The sequence below is a fragment of the Callospermophilus lateralis genome, chromosome 17 (genome assembly GCF_048772815.1).
Source record: "Callospermophilus lateralis isolate mCalLat2 chromosome 17, mCalLat2.hap1, whole genome shotgun sequence".
Classification (NCBI taxonomy): Eukaryota; Metazoa; Chordata; class Mammalia; order Rodentia; family Sciuridae; genus Callospermophilus; species Callospermophilus lateralis.
In genome coordinates, this window is record NC_135321.1 from 26,763,944 (window position 1) to 26,779,923 (window position 15,980).

The 15,980-nt window shown below is 40.4% G+C and overlaps 1 protein-coding gene across 1 annotated transcript in view; it reads left to right on the top strand.

Moving 5' to 3' along the window:
• The window catches only part of Pstpip2 (proline-serine-threonine phosphatase interacting protein 2), a 66,994-nt gene that overhangs the window by 16,190 nt on the left and 34,824 nt on the right, over positions 1-15,980 (top strand). Inside the window, exons 2-3 of the mRNA XM_076836713.2 lie at positions 9,619-9,719; positions 14,824-14,901. Coding sequence (XP_076692828.1) covers positions 9,619-9,719; positions 14,824-14,901 — 179 coding nt within the window. The remainder of the gene's footprint in view (positions 1-9,618; positions 9,720-14,823; positions 14,902-15,980) is intronic.

Consider the following 15,980-nt stretch of genomic DNA (forward strand, 5'->3'; position numbering starts at 1 on the left):
GGAAATATGCAAGTCCAGAGAGCATAAGGGAGGCGTTTTTTGTTTGTTTGTTTGTTTGTTTGTTTTTAAGGATTCTTCTGATTATGTGTTGAAGTTTCAAGAATAGAAATGGATAAGATGGACGAAACTGAATAGCAATGAATATGCGGAAGCCAGCTTTTACCTTAGAAAAGAACTCTTTTAGGGCTGGGATTGTGGCTTAGCAGTAGAGAGCTCGCCTAGCATGTGCAAGGCCCTGGGTTCGATCCTCAGCACCACATAAAAAAATAAAATTAAATTAAAAAGGAAATCTTTCCCTTAACATGAAATATATTCTATTAACTCATAATTTCTTAGAATGAAGAGTTAAGCTGAGATTTCCCACTTACAGCTGTGTAGTGCACCTCAGATATTTCTTCTTCTTCTTCTCCTCCTCCTCCTCCTCCTCCTTCTTCTTCTTTCTTCTTCTTCTTCTTCTTTTTCGTACTGGGAATTGAATCCAGGGGCACTTAACCACTGAGCCACATCCCCAACCCTCTTTATATTTTCTTTGAGATGGAATCTCACCAAGTTGCTCAGGATCTTGCTAAATTGCTGAGACTGTTGATCCTCCTGCCTCAGACTCCAGAGCTGCAGGGATTACAGGTGTGTGACACTGCACCCTGCCCCAGACATGAATTCTTCAGGGATGCAGTAGCTTGTCTTTGCAGTTGGTTTCTTCAGACTTCCAGCTTTATTCCCTTTTGATTATTCAGTTCAACCAGATTATTCAGTTGATAGAAATTAAAGACCTTCAAAATTGTATTATGGTAGGGATGTGGCATGGAGGTATCAGAAGCTGCTTGGAATTTTTGCAGATTGGGTGCGAACTTTGCACTTGGAGTGAGAGGACACATGTCGGCTGGTACAGCATTGTTGAATGTTCCTCTGAGTTTGACCTACTTTGGATTCCTGGCTCCCAGTTCTATATTTTCTTTTGAAAGTAGTGACAATACACTGGTTTTCTTTTTGTAGGAGGGAGGTCAGGGAGTGGTACCATGAACTGGTACCACTCAACCACTGAGACACATCCCCAGCCTTATTTTATTTAAAGATAGTGTCTCACTAAGTTGCTTAGTGCCTTGCTTTTGTTGAGGCTGGTTTTTAACTTTAGATCTTCCTGCCTCAGCCTTCTGAGTCTCTGAGATCACAGGTGTGTGCCACTGCGCCAAGCACATTGGTTGTTTGATCTGGCTTGCTTCTTGACTTAGTGTCTGGACTGCTGAGGTTAGTGTCTTAGTCTTGTCCCTCATGGGAACCTAGTTCTGTTTTTGGGGACAGCTGCCTCTCAGTAGTTGTCTGCCTCTGAAGTTCTGGGCAATGCTGGGCATGTCTGGGGGAGTCAGCAGGGAATCCCATGAGTCATAGGATGTTGAGACACCACTGGTTTTACCCTACATATGTGTCATCAAATTCCTCTCAGGCATGTCCTCCAGTTCTTCAACTTGGTTGTTTTTTTTTTTTGGGGGGGGGGGCGGATTGAAGCAGGGATGCTCTACCAGCCTTTTTTATTTTAGACAGGGCCTCAGCTGAGTCTGGCTTTGAACTTGCGATCCTCCTGCTTCAGCCTCCCAAACTGCTGAGATTACAGGCATGTGCCACAACACCTGGCCAATTTGATTTGATTCTTGGAACTGAACTTTCTTTAATACTTGAGTACTTCTGGGTCAAGTTGGTGATTCTTTGAAAATCAGAAAAATGAATCGCCCAAAGCAATCCATCAAAGATACACATGCAGGGACCAATAAAAATGTGACTTTAGTAATCCATATTCATAATAATTTTGAAGATGCATCAAATTATGCATAGCTAATCAAGGACAATATGTTGACCATATCATAATGTTAAACATACTATGTTTTGAAATGTGATTGTTCTAAATTGTTCATTATATATATTGAAATGCCCATGTTTACAGGCTTTATGGCCATACTGCAGTTACTCTTTTGTCCTTTGCTTTTCTCATTTAAAAATAAAAACCAGAAATCATTTCATACCACATGTTAAAGATACTATTCATCCTTTTTTATGGGTGCATAGAACTTGATTGTATGGATGTACCATGGTTTATCAATCACATTCCTATGTAGGAGCTTTTAGGTTATTTCTTTTGGCTGGGGATATAGCTTAGTTGGTAGTGTGCTTGTTTTGCATGCACAAGGTCCTGGGTTCAATTCCCAGCACCACAGGAAAAAAATAGTACCGCCAACGAATACCTGATGCACATGTATTTTTGTTTTGCTGGAGTTGAATCATCAGGGTAACTTACAGGATGGATCAAAAAGTTAACACATGGGTAGCTTGGTTAGATATTGCTGAGTTTCCTCTCCTAAGTTTGGACTAATTTTCATTCTCATAGGGAATGCATGAGTGAATGTTTCCCACAGCTTTTTCAACACAGTGTTGTCACAGTTTTTAATTTTATTAATCTGATGGGTGAGACATGGCATCTTAGTTAAGCTTCATTTGCATTTTTCTTTGTATGAATGAAGTTGTATATATTTTAATATATTCAAGGAATATACAATAATCTTTTGTTCATACCTTTTGCCCCATTTTAGGTCCTTTTCTGTCTATTTAAAATAATTCTTTTTTTTTTTTTTTTTTTTGATACAGAGGATTGAATTTAGGGGCACTTGACCCACTGAGCCAAATCCCCAGCCCTATTTTGTATTTTATTTATCGAAAGGGTCTTGCTTAGCTTAACGAGTTGCTTAGTGCCTCACTTTTTGCTAATGCTGGCTTTGAACTTGTGATCCTCCTGCCTTAGCCTCCTGAGCCCATCCAAATAATTTTTTATGTATTTAGACTCTTAGCTCTTTATGATTTTATTGCTAGTATTTTCTCCTACTTTGTTAGTTGTCTTTTTATGCTGTTCACGATGGGTTTTTTTGGCTTGCAAAATTTATTTTATATGGTCAAATTTATAAATTTTTTCACTTTTGGAATTTGGATTTTAAGTCATGAGTAGAAAGCCTTTTGAACTTATTTTTATGTGTGGTGTGGGGTTTGGAATTTTTAAAAAATATTTTTTTCAAAATGGCTAACTAGGTGCCTTAGCACCATTTAACAGAAAATTTACTTTCACCTTAATGAAATAAGTGATATGAAGTTGCTGTGCTAGGGACTGGGAGCATATGCTCAGCGATAGAGTGTGTGCTAAGCAGGCATTAGATCCTGGGTTCAATTCTCAGCACCCTCCTCCCATTTTATTTTCAATGCTAAAGGTAGTATCTTATATCAGTCTTTTAATCTATATTTTGGTAAACTATATTTTATTAATTAGAATAGGAAATTTGTTGGGATTCTCCTTTATATCTTCTATGGTTGGAATTATTCTTAGATAAATCTCTCTTACTTGAATATTTTATATATTTCTATATTTTCTTCTCATATGTTTATTATTTCTATCTTTAGATCTTTAATTCACTAGGAATTTATTTTACAGTATTACAATATTATGTTAGGGTTATTTATTTATTTTTTTTTTGAATACTGGGGATTGAATTCATGGGCACTCAACCACAGAGCCACATCCTCAGCCCTATTTTGTAATTTAATTAGAGACAGGGTCTCACTGAGTTGCTTAGTGCCTCATCATTGCTGAGGTTGGCTTTGAACTTGCGATCCTCCTGCCTTAGCCTCCAGAGCTGCTGGGATTACAGGCATGCACCACCATGTCCAGCTAGGGCTGTATTTTTAGTCTTTGTCACAGTAACAATTATTGAATTAGCCATCCTTTGTTTTCTAATTTCATGTCTCCTTTAAATGAGGCATAGTGACCTGTAATCCTATCTACTTGGGAGACTGAGGTAGGAGGATTGTAAATTGGAGACCAGCCTTGGTAATTTAGCAAGTCCCTGTGTCAATAAATAAAAAGGGCTTTTCATGTAGCTCAGTAGTAGAGTGGCTAAAGCACCAAAAAGCCTAGCTGGCTTTTTGAATAGTTACCTGTATTGCCTCAAAATCCTGTCTCTTGACTTGCTTGGCCTCTTGTGCAGCAAGCAGTAGGACTTGGTCAGAAAAATCTTTGTAGCTTTGTATTATTTTTGTATAATAGAATAAGTCTTCAATCATTATTATTATTATTATTTAAAAAAATATTTTAGAGGCTAGTTTCATTCACCTATTTTTCTGGGTGGCTTTATAATGAATGTAAGTTTTAAAAAGAGATAGCATTAAGATGAGTGTGGTGGTGCATTACTATAATCCCAGTGACTCAGGAGGCTGAGGCAGGAGAATCACAAGTTCAATGTCAGTCTCAGCAATTTTTTGAGGCCCTAAGCAACTTAGTGAGACCCTGTCTCAAAATAAAAAAGAAGAAGGCTGGGGATGTGGCTCAGTGGTTATGTACTCCCGGGTTTAATTCCTGGTAAAGACTCACATTTTGAAAAGTATTTTACAGATTTTTTATTGACATTGTGAATGGGATATTTGAATTTTAATTACATTTTAAAACGGGTACTGGAAAGATATTACTGTTTTTATGTTTAATTCTTTTTCCAGCTTTTTACTTGATAATCTCTGATTTTCTAAGTAGACCTGGCATTGTCCTGGAAAGGCATTTAGAAGACCTCAGAGCTGTGCTGACCATTTTTTCTCTTTCACATTTTCCTGTGGAGGCTTTGAAGACTGCAGGGGACACTCCCTGTTGCTACTCTGATCTTTAAGTCACTGTTAGGATTCTGCTGCAGGGTGGAGCCCTCATCAGTCACAGCTTTGGTATAAATGTCAGAACCAGCTGCTCTGCTTCCACTTGGTGTGGGGCAGGGCACTGGCGGTCTTCCCGATGTCCTTGAAACACCCTGAGTATTATCCATGGCTGCTCCAGTCTCAGTCCCTATGGACTGGGAGCTTAGGCCTTAGGTTCTAGGATTTTGCTGGGAAACTTGGTATACTTTCTTCTCTATTTTACTGTCTTCTGATATCTGTCCATCTAATTTGGTCAGTATTTTTTTGGTACTGGGGATTGAGCCACACCCCCAGCCCTTTTTTTTTTTTTTTTTTTTTTTTTTTTTTTTGAGACAGGGTCTTGCTAAGATGTTTAGGGCCTCCCTAAATCGAGATTGGCCTCCAACTCAATCCTTCTACCTCAGCCTCCCGAGTGGCTGGGATTACAAACATATGCCTCCATGCCTGGCCCATTGGTATTTTATATTACCAAAATTCCAAATGAGTCATCTTTTTCACATGTAAAACATGGAAATAACTTCTCTCACTTTGTTTATGGAACATGTTGTAGTCCTTGAATGCAAAAGCACAGCACCCTTGTGTACTTTCTCTGCTGGCCTCCCACAACCACAGTCTTTGTAGATGATGGAAACTAATTTACCTACTTCCCTTTCCAGGGAGACTCTCTGGGCTTCTATGTCCATTTACATGTTTTACTCAAAACTAGAGGTTTTAAAATAAAATGCAAACCAGAGACTGGCTTATTTTATTTATTATTTATTCTCTGGCTTATTTTCCTTTGTACTTTTCTGAGATCATTCTCATCTCCCCATTCTGCTGTGTCCTCTGCTTTCTTCCTGGAAGCTCCCCCAGGCAGGAATCAGGATGGTCTTTCTCAAACTGCATCTTATCACATGCATGCGGCCTGGGTTTGATCCTCAGCACCACATACAAACAAAGATGTTATGTCCGCCGAAAACTAAAAAATAAATATTAAAAAAAATTAAAAAAAAACATTCATTTTTTAGTTGTAGGTTGACATAATACCTTTATTTTATATGTGGTGCTGAGGATTGAACCCAGTGTCTCACGCATGCTAGGCAAGTGCTCTACCACTGAGCTACATTCCTAGCCCTGACACACTGTTTCTGATGGTAGATCTGTGATGCTTTCTTGGTGCATCATGGACTGCAAGTGCATTCCTTTCTTGCTTGGCTCTCTTAGACTGATTTCTGCCAGTTAGCTCACTGTGATGTTCTTTTTTTTTTTTTTTTTTTTGGTACCAAGGATTGAACTCAGGGGTACTTGTCCACTGAGTCACATCCCCAGCCCTATTCTGGATTTTATTTAGAGACAGGATCTCACTGAGTTGCTTAGCACCCCGTGTTTCCTGAGACTGGCTTTGAACTTGCAATCCTGCTGCAGCCTCCAGAGCCGCTGCGATTACAGGCATGCACCACCTACCATGCCCAGCTCACTGTGATGTTCTTTGAGTAGCATAGTCAGAAGTTTCCAGACCAAATCCTCCACCCCTTTGAACTCAGCCTTGAATATTTTTTTGTCTTTTTCTAGAAGTTTCCTTTCCTGTTGCCTTGTAACCCAGTCATTCTCTAGAAGTAACCGTTCTGTTATTTTTACGGTTGGCAGCTGGGAGGTCTGGTGTTTTGTGTTTTCAGGAAACAGATCTCGTTCTACTCTTCCTGTCCTTCTCAGAGTATCTGTACCCTTAGTCAAGAAGAGGAAAACTACCTTTCCAAATGCACATTGTGAGACAGAGAAGTCAGACAAAGAATTCTGTCTACAAACCAACTTTGAAATTGACCCTTTGTCCCAACTCCTTCATTCCACTCAGAAGTCTTTATGTTCATTATTCCCTTCTGATATATCTGGCTGGAGAAAAGTAGGCATTTTATTCTACAGATGTTCACTGTGGGCCTTTGGTGTGCATAGCATTAAGATAGATTTCCAGGGGGAGGGGTGCAGGTGTGGTTCAAGACTTGAACAAAGGCCTAGGGACTTGTAATAGAGTTGGGACAGAAAGGTTACTCACAGGTGTGGCACTTAACATCAAATTCAGATGCTGGGTACCCTAAGAACCCGGAGGAGGGAGTTGTGGCTACTGAGAGAAGACTTCAAGAAAACTAGGATTTGAGAGGCCAGATTTGGATTTGGGAAGGATAGTGTAAGACCCCTCTGTCTTAGCCTGGTAGGCTAAGACAGGGGTCTGCGTGGAGACAGCAGGTGAAAGATGAGGCTTTGGTGTGCCACCATGCTCAGCTCACTGTGATGTTCTTTGAGTAGCATACTGTTTACAAGATCTTTCTTTGGACTTCCCGAAATCTAAATCTATGCTTAAAGAATAGTTACAAAGCATAGAATTCAGTGTATTTCTAACTTAGATTTATACGTCCACCTGTAAAATTTATGATGCTTATATAAATCCATTTAACAATGTGATGTGAGATATGGGATCTTAAATTTCCGGTTGCCATGTTGACATCAGACTCTGGTCTTAGTCTTGCTGGGGGTCTCTGGGATCACTGTCTGCTCAGTCAGGCCATCCTGTGTGGCAGCAAATGGAAGAGAGGACATTCTGTTTCTCTAGTGTCCAGGACTGGGTGGAGACATAGCTTTAGAAATCTCTCCTCCCACACTCTTTTAGTCAGCCTTTTCACTGCTGTGACTAAAAGATCTGACCAGAACAATTTTAGAGGAGGAGAGTTTATTTGAGGGTTCATGGTTTCAGAGGTTTAGTCTACAGAAGGCTGGCTTCATTCCTCAGGGCTCGAAGTGAGGCAGAACATCATGGCAGAGTGTGCGGCAGAGGGAAGCAGCTTATATCATGGTGACCAGGAGGCAGAGAGACTCCACTCTCCAGATACGAATAGATACCCCAAAGCCACGCCCCAATCCCCACCTCCTCCAGCTACACCCTACCACTTCAGTTACCACTCAGTTAATTCCTATCAGGGGATTAATTCACTGACTGGGTTAAGGATCTCACAACCCAATCATTTTCTCCTCTGAACCTTCTTGCTTTGTCTCACACCACATTTGTTATGGAGGACACCACATCTAAACCATAACACACACAGGGCTGCACCTTCCTCCATAGACTGGGGCTGGGAAGGTCAAGTCCTCTTTGTCTGGTCCACTGTGAGTCTAGAGCTCCCAGGACACACCCAGAGGAGGTCTAAACAACCTGGTCTATGGGGGCTGGAGTCCAAATCAGACAACCCATTGTATTCATGGGGTAGAAAACAGGGAACCAACCTCATAGGGGACACTTTGATACTGTTTACAAGCCCCTGATTTATCAGTATGGGTAACCAAGGACACCTAGATTTTTTTTTTTTTTAAACCAAGGATTGAACTTAGGGGCACTCAGCCACTGAGCCACATCCCCAGCCCTTTTTTATATTTTATTTAGAGACAGCGTCTTGCTGAGTTGCTTAGGGCCTCACTAAGTTGCTGAGGCTGGCTTTGAATTCTTGATCCTCCTGCCTCAGCCTCTTGAGCTGCTGGGATTATAGGCATGCGCCAATGTACCTGGCGGGAACCTTGATTTTTAAAATGTACTCCACCTGGGCTTACTGGTTTGGAGGACTTAACCAGCCAGCTTCCTCCATTATGGAGGACACAGTAGAATAAAATATGAACAAACTGCTAATTTAAGAAATGTAAGCAAGCCAGGCACAGTGGTGCAGGCCTGTAATCCCAGTGGCTCAGGAGACTGAGATAGGAGGATTACCAGTTCAAAGCCAGCTTCAGCAAAAGCAAGCCCCTAAGCAACTCAGTGAGACCTTGTCTCTAAATAAAATACAACATAGGGCTGGGGATGTGGCTCAGTGGTTGAGTGCCCCTAAATTCAATCTCTGGTATCCCCTTCCAAAAAACAAAAATCAAAAAACAAAACAACAACAACAACAAAAAGAAAAAGAAAGAAAAAAAAAAAAAGAAAGAAATATAAGTAACAGTTTTCTCCAGATTGAGGCCCATGATGACATGGAGCACACTGGCCGCTGGACTCCCCTTCATACTTTTCAGTGGGCAGATGGCCACTTTCTCCCACTCTGAGGCCTGATTCCTGGTTCCTGGCTCAGAGCTGCCTGCCTTTTGCAGATATACTTTGGACTCTATATAGGGCTAATTGGCTATGGGAAGAGTTGTCAGGGTCAAGCTCAGTGGCATGTTTAAGGACTAACTGAAATTTGTATAGCTCCTGGTTAAAATGGATCTGCAGCAGGAGTCAGTTTCCACCAGCAGTGTTGTTAGGACAGAACACTCAAAGAAATCTCTTGAGACAGAGTCTCATGCTCAGAAAGCAAAGTTTCTTGACAGAGAAGGCCTGCCAGGCTGCCCAGTAGAGTGGCGCAGCAGCTCTATTTGAATAGGGGTTTTTATATCTTTTTTAATAAGAAACAAGAGTAAGCTGGAAATGGCCCTGAGTGCAGCAAGCTAGAATTGACCCTGAGTGCAGATGGGGGTGGTGATGGGAACAGGGTATCTTAAGTTTCTTTTTCTTGGCAGTTTTTAAATTTCAGTTTCGGGTTAAGATGGAGTTACTGATGTCTAAGATATCCCATTGAGTGTGAAGCTGTGCACAGCCGAAGGCTAGAGTAGGCACTTGCCTCATTTCTGGGCAGGAGTGGAGGCCAGAGAAGGACTCAAGCCCAGCCTCCTTCCTCATCCATGTGCCTCTTAGTCCTTTGTCACTTTCTTCCTGTTTTGAGGCCCTTTAATTTCATCATTTGAAAAACCCTTCTGAAGCTTTTAGTCATTCTTTTTGGCCACGTGTCTTGGAGATAAAGCAATTCAGGAATCTCCCATTGCTCGCTTCCCACCCCATCTACCCCTTCCACTCTCCAGGCCTTGGGGCTGCCATCTGTACTGTTCCTGGTCTGATGCTGTCATGTTCTTTCCCACCAGAGCACAGACATCCTCAGCACCATCGGCTATGACAGCATCATCCAGCACCTGAACAATGGCCGCAAGAACTGCAAGGAGTTCGAAGAATTTCTAAAAGAAAGGTATGCTGCTCTGTCCTCTCCGAAGACGGTGAATTGGGATGTTCCCACACAGACAAGGAACCACGGGCTGGTTTTCATTGTGTTTAGTAGTTCTGAAGACCCTCTGCTATAAGTTACGAAATGATACCCAAGAAGTAAATGGTATCTCTGTCCTGAAGTTCTTAGGAGCTAAGAAGCCAGACACAGTAGTGCACACCTGTAATCCCAGTGGCTCAGGAGGCTGAGGCAGGAGGATCTCAAGTTCAAATTTAGCTTCAACAACTTAGCAAGATCTGTTTATTTATTTATTCATTTTAGTTATTGATGGACCTTGATTTTTTTTATTAATATATGGTGTTGAGAATCGAACCTAGTGCCTCACACATTCAAGGCAAGCACTTTACCACTGAGCCACAACCCCAGCCCCCAAGATCCTGTTTCTAAATTAAAAAAAAAAAGAAAAGTTGGGGGTGGGGGTGCTCGGGATATGGCTAAGTGGTTAAGCATCACTGGTTTAATCCCAGTACCAAAACAACAACAATAACAAAAAGATCTATGAATGAAACAGCAAACAATAGATAATAAGTCCCCAAAGTATGCTAAGTAGCATGATACTGAAAGGCCCTATGGGAAGGACAGATTGTTGAGGAGCCATACATTCACAAGTTCAGGGTGGCTTCATGGAGGAGGAGGTCTCTGTATTGGGCCTGGAAGGAGTTTCTGGATCCTGTGGGAGGGTGGCAAGCCTGGAGGTGGGAATGAGCACTGCCCAGGTGCTTTGAGGGAGGCAGGGCCAGACACCGAGAGCAAGGGTCAGGTCTGGGGAGCCAAGGAAGGGTGAGAGCAGGACGGTGCTCTCTTGAAAGCTCTAGGGGAGAATGTGCTCTGTGCATGCCTCTTAGCTTCTGGGGTTTCCATCAGTCCTTGGAATGCCCTGGCTTATAGACCCCGGACTCCTAAGCTTCCCACGTCATCGTGTGGCATTCTTCCTTTGGTCTTCACATTGTCCCCCACTCTTCACCTCCACCTCCATTTTTTGTGTGTGTGTGTGTGTGTACTGGAGATTGAACTCAGGGATTGCACTGTCTCTGGAGTAACTGAGATTATAAGCATGCATCACCATGCAGGTTCTCAAGAACTCTGAATACATATAATTCTGAAAGGAAGGCAGGTATAAAAGAAAGCTAGGCATGGTGGCGCACACCTATAATACTAGTGACTTAGGAGGCTAAGGCAAGAGGATCACAAATTCAAGGCCAGCCTCACCAATGTATAAGATCCTGTGCAATTTAGTAAGACCCTGTATCAAAATAAAAAAAAATAAGGACTAGGGATGTAACTTAGTGGTAAAGAATTCCTGGGTTCAATCCCCAGTATAAAAATAAATAAATAATTAAATACACAAACAATTGAGAAAAGATAAAATACATGTACATTATATACTTTTAAAAAGTGAAAATGGCCTTAACATCTTTTTACATGTAAAAATATTTGATGTTCATTGTAGAATGTCATAATTTAGACACTATATAGATATAGTAAAAAAAGATTCCAGAAGGCAGAATATCAATTGCATCTTTTAAAAATTATTTTATTTTTAAATTAATTTTTAAAATTTATATATGACCTCGAATGCATTACAATTCTTATCACACATATAGAGCCCAATTTTTCATGTCTCTGGTTGTATACAAAGTATATTCACACCAATTCATGTCTTCATACATGTATTTTGGATAATGATGACCATCACATTCCACCATCATTTCTAACCCCCTGCCCCCTCCCTTCCCCTCTCACTGCTCTGCCCTATCTAGAATTTGTCAATTGCATCTTTTCCTATAACTAGAGTCAGTTTCAAGTGTACTTCATTTTAAGTTATCAGGTGCTGGCAAAACTTTAGAAATAGAGTCCAAGAGTAGAGGCCTGAGAAGAAACCAGGTTATGCTCAAACTCTGCTACCGAGCACTCATAAGATTGGCACATGGAGGAGGCTTCATTTGTACAGTCTCAGAGCAAATAGATAGGGTGGCCCACGGTACCAGCAGGACAAACGACACAATAGCCTAGCAAATGCAGTTGGCTGAAAGGAGGAAAGAAGGAAAGAGGAAATATTTGAACACCTTGATCTTCCCAATTATTTTCACCCAGGGTGCTTTACGACTGAGCTACGTCCCCAGCCTTATTTTGAGATAGGGTGTCACTAAGTTGTTCAGGGTGGCCTCAAATTTGCAGTTCTCCTGCTTTAGCTTCCCAAGTAGCTGGGATCACAGACATGCACCACTATGCACTACTATGTCCAGCTAATTTTCTCTCTTAATCTGAGAAATACCTTTTAGAAACCATTTTTCCCCCCTATGGCAAAGAAACAATTATTTAAATTCAGAGATGTCTTCAGCTTCTCTTCAGTTTCCTTTTCTTCCATGAAATTCAAATAAAGTCAGATTGTTTCTAGGTTTTAAAAGTTTGTAGAGTATAGTCTCATTCTTTAAAAATTTTTTGATCTATATCTGTTCATTTATTTTATCCGCATAGCTCCATAAAGAAATGTCCATTGTAATCATCACCTACTGTTAACACTAATTATTTTTGGTTGGTAGAATTTTGGATAGTAGTTTTGCCATTTCTTCTTATTTTTTAAAAACAATGAATATGTATTGTTTTAATAAATAAATAAAGTTATTATTAAGAAAAGAAAAATAATAGAAGAGAAACTTTGTAACATGAGAATAAATATTATATTTATAGTACATAAAGATATATATGTATATCATATATGATATACATAGTCAGAACAGTAAAAAATTGGATAATTTATAGAAAAAGAAATAACAAATCCCCAATAAGCACATAAGATGGTGTTCAATCATACTAGAAATAAAGGAAATGCAAATTAAAATTAGAGATACTATTTTTTTTTAATTTTTGTTTAAAGAGAGAGGTGGGGAGAGAGAGAGAATTTTTTAATATTTATTTTTTAGTTTTTAGGCGGATACAACATCTTTATTTTATTTTTATGTGGTTCTGAGGATCAAACCCAGCGACCCATGCATGCCAGGTGAGCACGCTACTGCTTGAGCCACATCCCCAGCCCAGAGATCCTATTTTTTTTAAGCCTCCTCCCCAGACTGATAGCAATTTTTTTAAAAAAAGTGTTGATATCCAGTGAGAATATCCAGTGAGATGAGGGCTTCTGGGTATGTGAGCTCTTAGATACTTCAGATGCAAATATAAGTTGACAAGGCTTCTTTGGAGAGCATTTTGTCATAATTTTTCAAGATTTAAAATATGTGTCTAAACTGGGAACAGTGGCTCAGACCTGTAATCCCAGTGGCTCAGGAGGCTGAGGCAGGGGGATCTTGAATTCAAAGCCAGCCTAAAGTGAGGTGCTAAGCAACTCAGTGACACCCGGTCTCTAAATAAAATACAAAATGGGGCTGGGGATGTGGCTCAGTGGTCGAGTGCCCCTGAGTTCAATCCCAGTACTCCTTCCCCCAAATATATATATATATATATATATATATATATATATATATATATATATATATAGAAAATCCTCTTTCTCAGAACTCTTAGGCAAACACTCAGCATACCCATGGATATGTGTGTATGTGTGTGTGTGTGTGTGTGTGTGTGTGTTTGTACACACACACACACGTACACACACACACACACACATCTATATCCCCAATAATTTATTTTTATTTTTTGGTCATAATGAGAAAGTAGCAGCAAATCAGGAGACGGTGTACTTACTGTAGAAAACTCCATATTATGCTCCATATTATGAGCATGGTGTATCTCTGTATACAGAAAGGGAAAATTCTATACAATGTATTACCAGTGAAAAATGGAACAGCAAATAATAGAACGATCTCAACTAGATAAACAAAAAGTTTTGTATGTGTGTAGGCACATACTGCAGAAGACTGGAAAAGACACACACCAAACTCAACCCTGGCTGTCCCTTGGGAGAGAAGCAGGGTTGGAGGAGAACATCGAGGGGCTCTTTGTGCTTTCCACTCTACACCTCTGTGTTGTTTGAATCTTTAGCAGTGAAAATGTATTCATTTATTATTCAGAGTTTTTTTTTTAACCTGAAGGAAAAGGCTGGTGTAGTGTCACACCCTGTAATCCCACACTGTAATCACACACACTGATTGCACTGTGATTACACACACTGTAATCCCAGCAACCCAGGAGGCTGAGGCAGGAGGATCATAAGTTGCAGGCTAGCCTCAGCAATTTAGCGAGACCCTATCTCAAAGTAAAAAATAAAAAAGGATAGAATTGTAGCTCAGTGGTAATGTGCCCCTGGATTCAATCCCCAGGACCAACCTCTGCAAAAAAAAAAAAAAAAAAAAAAATCTGAAGATTTCTTTCAGAAAATGAAGATGAAACCTCCATCACCTTTACCTAATACATAGTCTGGATATGCCTCAGCTGGGACAAAAAGTGGAGATGGTGACAGAGAGCAATGGGAGGAGGCAGAGAAGAAGAAGCAGGTGTTTAGTGCTTTAGATAGACCTTGTAATGCTGAGTAATAAGACTTTTTGTGAGACATGCCAACTGCAGAGTTTGTGTCTTGAAATTCCCTTTTCTTTGGTACAGTTTGGTTGTGCATTTGAAATGACAGTGAGAGCTCTTCAGGGTGGTAAAAGGCTCTCTTGAGAAGGTGGAGGAGGGCTGGGCCCAAGGAGTGTAGCATTTGAGGAATGTACTTCTTACTCCATTAAAAATAAAACACTCAAGCTAGGGGCAGTGGCTGTGCTTGTAATCACAGCTACTTGGGAGGCTGAGACAAGAGGATTACTTGAACTCAGGAGTTTGAGGCCAGCCTTAGCAACACAGTGAGACCCCCATCTTAAAACAAAAAGCCACCCCTCCAACCCCTTAGCTTTGCCATGATATCCATGCTGGGGACTTCTTGGTGGAGAATACTACCTTAGAGATGAAAGCCCCTGGTGTTCTGGTAATTCTCCCCCACTTTAAAGAGGGAGATTTGCATTTCGGAGAATGGCATTATATCTGAGCTAAAGGGACAGCTTGTTTTCAAGGGCAGTAGTGTGTGTGTTCAAAGAGCCCTGAGCAGGAACCCATGACCCTTTCTCTTCTGTACCCCTAGGGCAGCTATTGAAGAGAAATATGGCAAAGATCTGCTCAGCCTCTCCAGGAAGAAGCCATGTGGACAGTCTGAGATCAAGTAGGTACCACGTGACTCTGGTTCCTGGGATGGCTAAGATGCTTGGGGCTCCCTGGCTTCAGCAGATCAGGATGGTCCGTAGGTTACAATGTGCTGTGTGGGAAAAATTTCAATGTTTTTTCCTTCTTATTTACAATTCTAAAAAAACTAGAGAAGTAGAAAGAAGACTATGGTGGCTATTCTACATTTCTATATTCCAGACTTTTTCATAGGTAGGATTATACTGTATATGACTTTATACTACAAATTTAGTAGAGGGGCTTCATTTTATATTTACTAGTACAATAATATATTTTAAAGAAAATAATTATAAAATGATATCAAAAATGGAAATTATATATGTAAGTATTTTATGGTTTGTGATGGTTATAAGCACTTTATTAGAATTCTTACCACAATGTCAAGTTATTCTTCATCCATTCACTGAATACTCTGAGGAATGCTGAAATGACCAGGATGTAGTGTCTGTTTAAGGAACCTCCTCCCTCATATACAGCGCTGGGCGTTATACAGGAATTCACACTTTGAAGGGTTTTATAATCCACTCAATGTTCAGCTGGCACGGTTCTGAAAATATTGGTAGTTTATAAATGAGTGGTTCCACATTTCACTTGGCCCTCACAAATTATGTAACTGGTTTTACTTACATAGAAATTTCCCAATTATTTCCCCAGCATGAGAATAATGAGAGAGGCTTGGGAGAAATAGGTCAGGCCCTTTCTCTTCGAACCCAATCAGATGACATACTTACCTGTACACTGCTTTGGCTGTGCTATAGACACTTATAGAGATGTCCAGAGATTTGGGTCCTAACAGACAGGACTTATTTTAAGCTTCAAATTGCCAAATGTCACCAGAGTGGTCTGAAAAATCTTAAGCTAAAAATTAAAGTTGTCTTGGGTGGTCAGGCCTCTACTTATCTGGAAGATATTTTTAAAGAAATACAGTGAACACTGAGCTCATTCTGTGTGTATACACACACACACACACACACACACACACACAATGATAACTTACCATTAATATGAGTCAGTGGAAGCAATAAATAGCAGAAATAGAAATGTATTAGATTCTAGGTA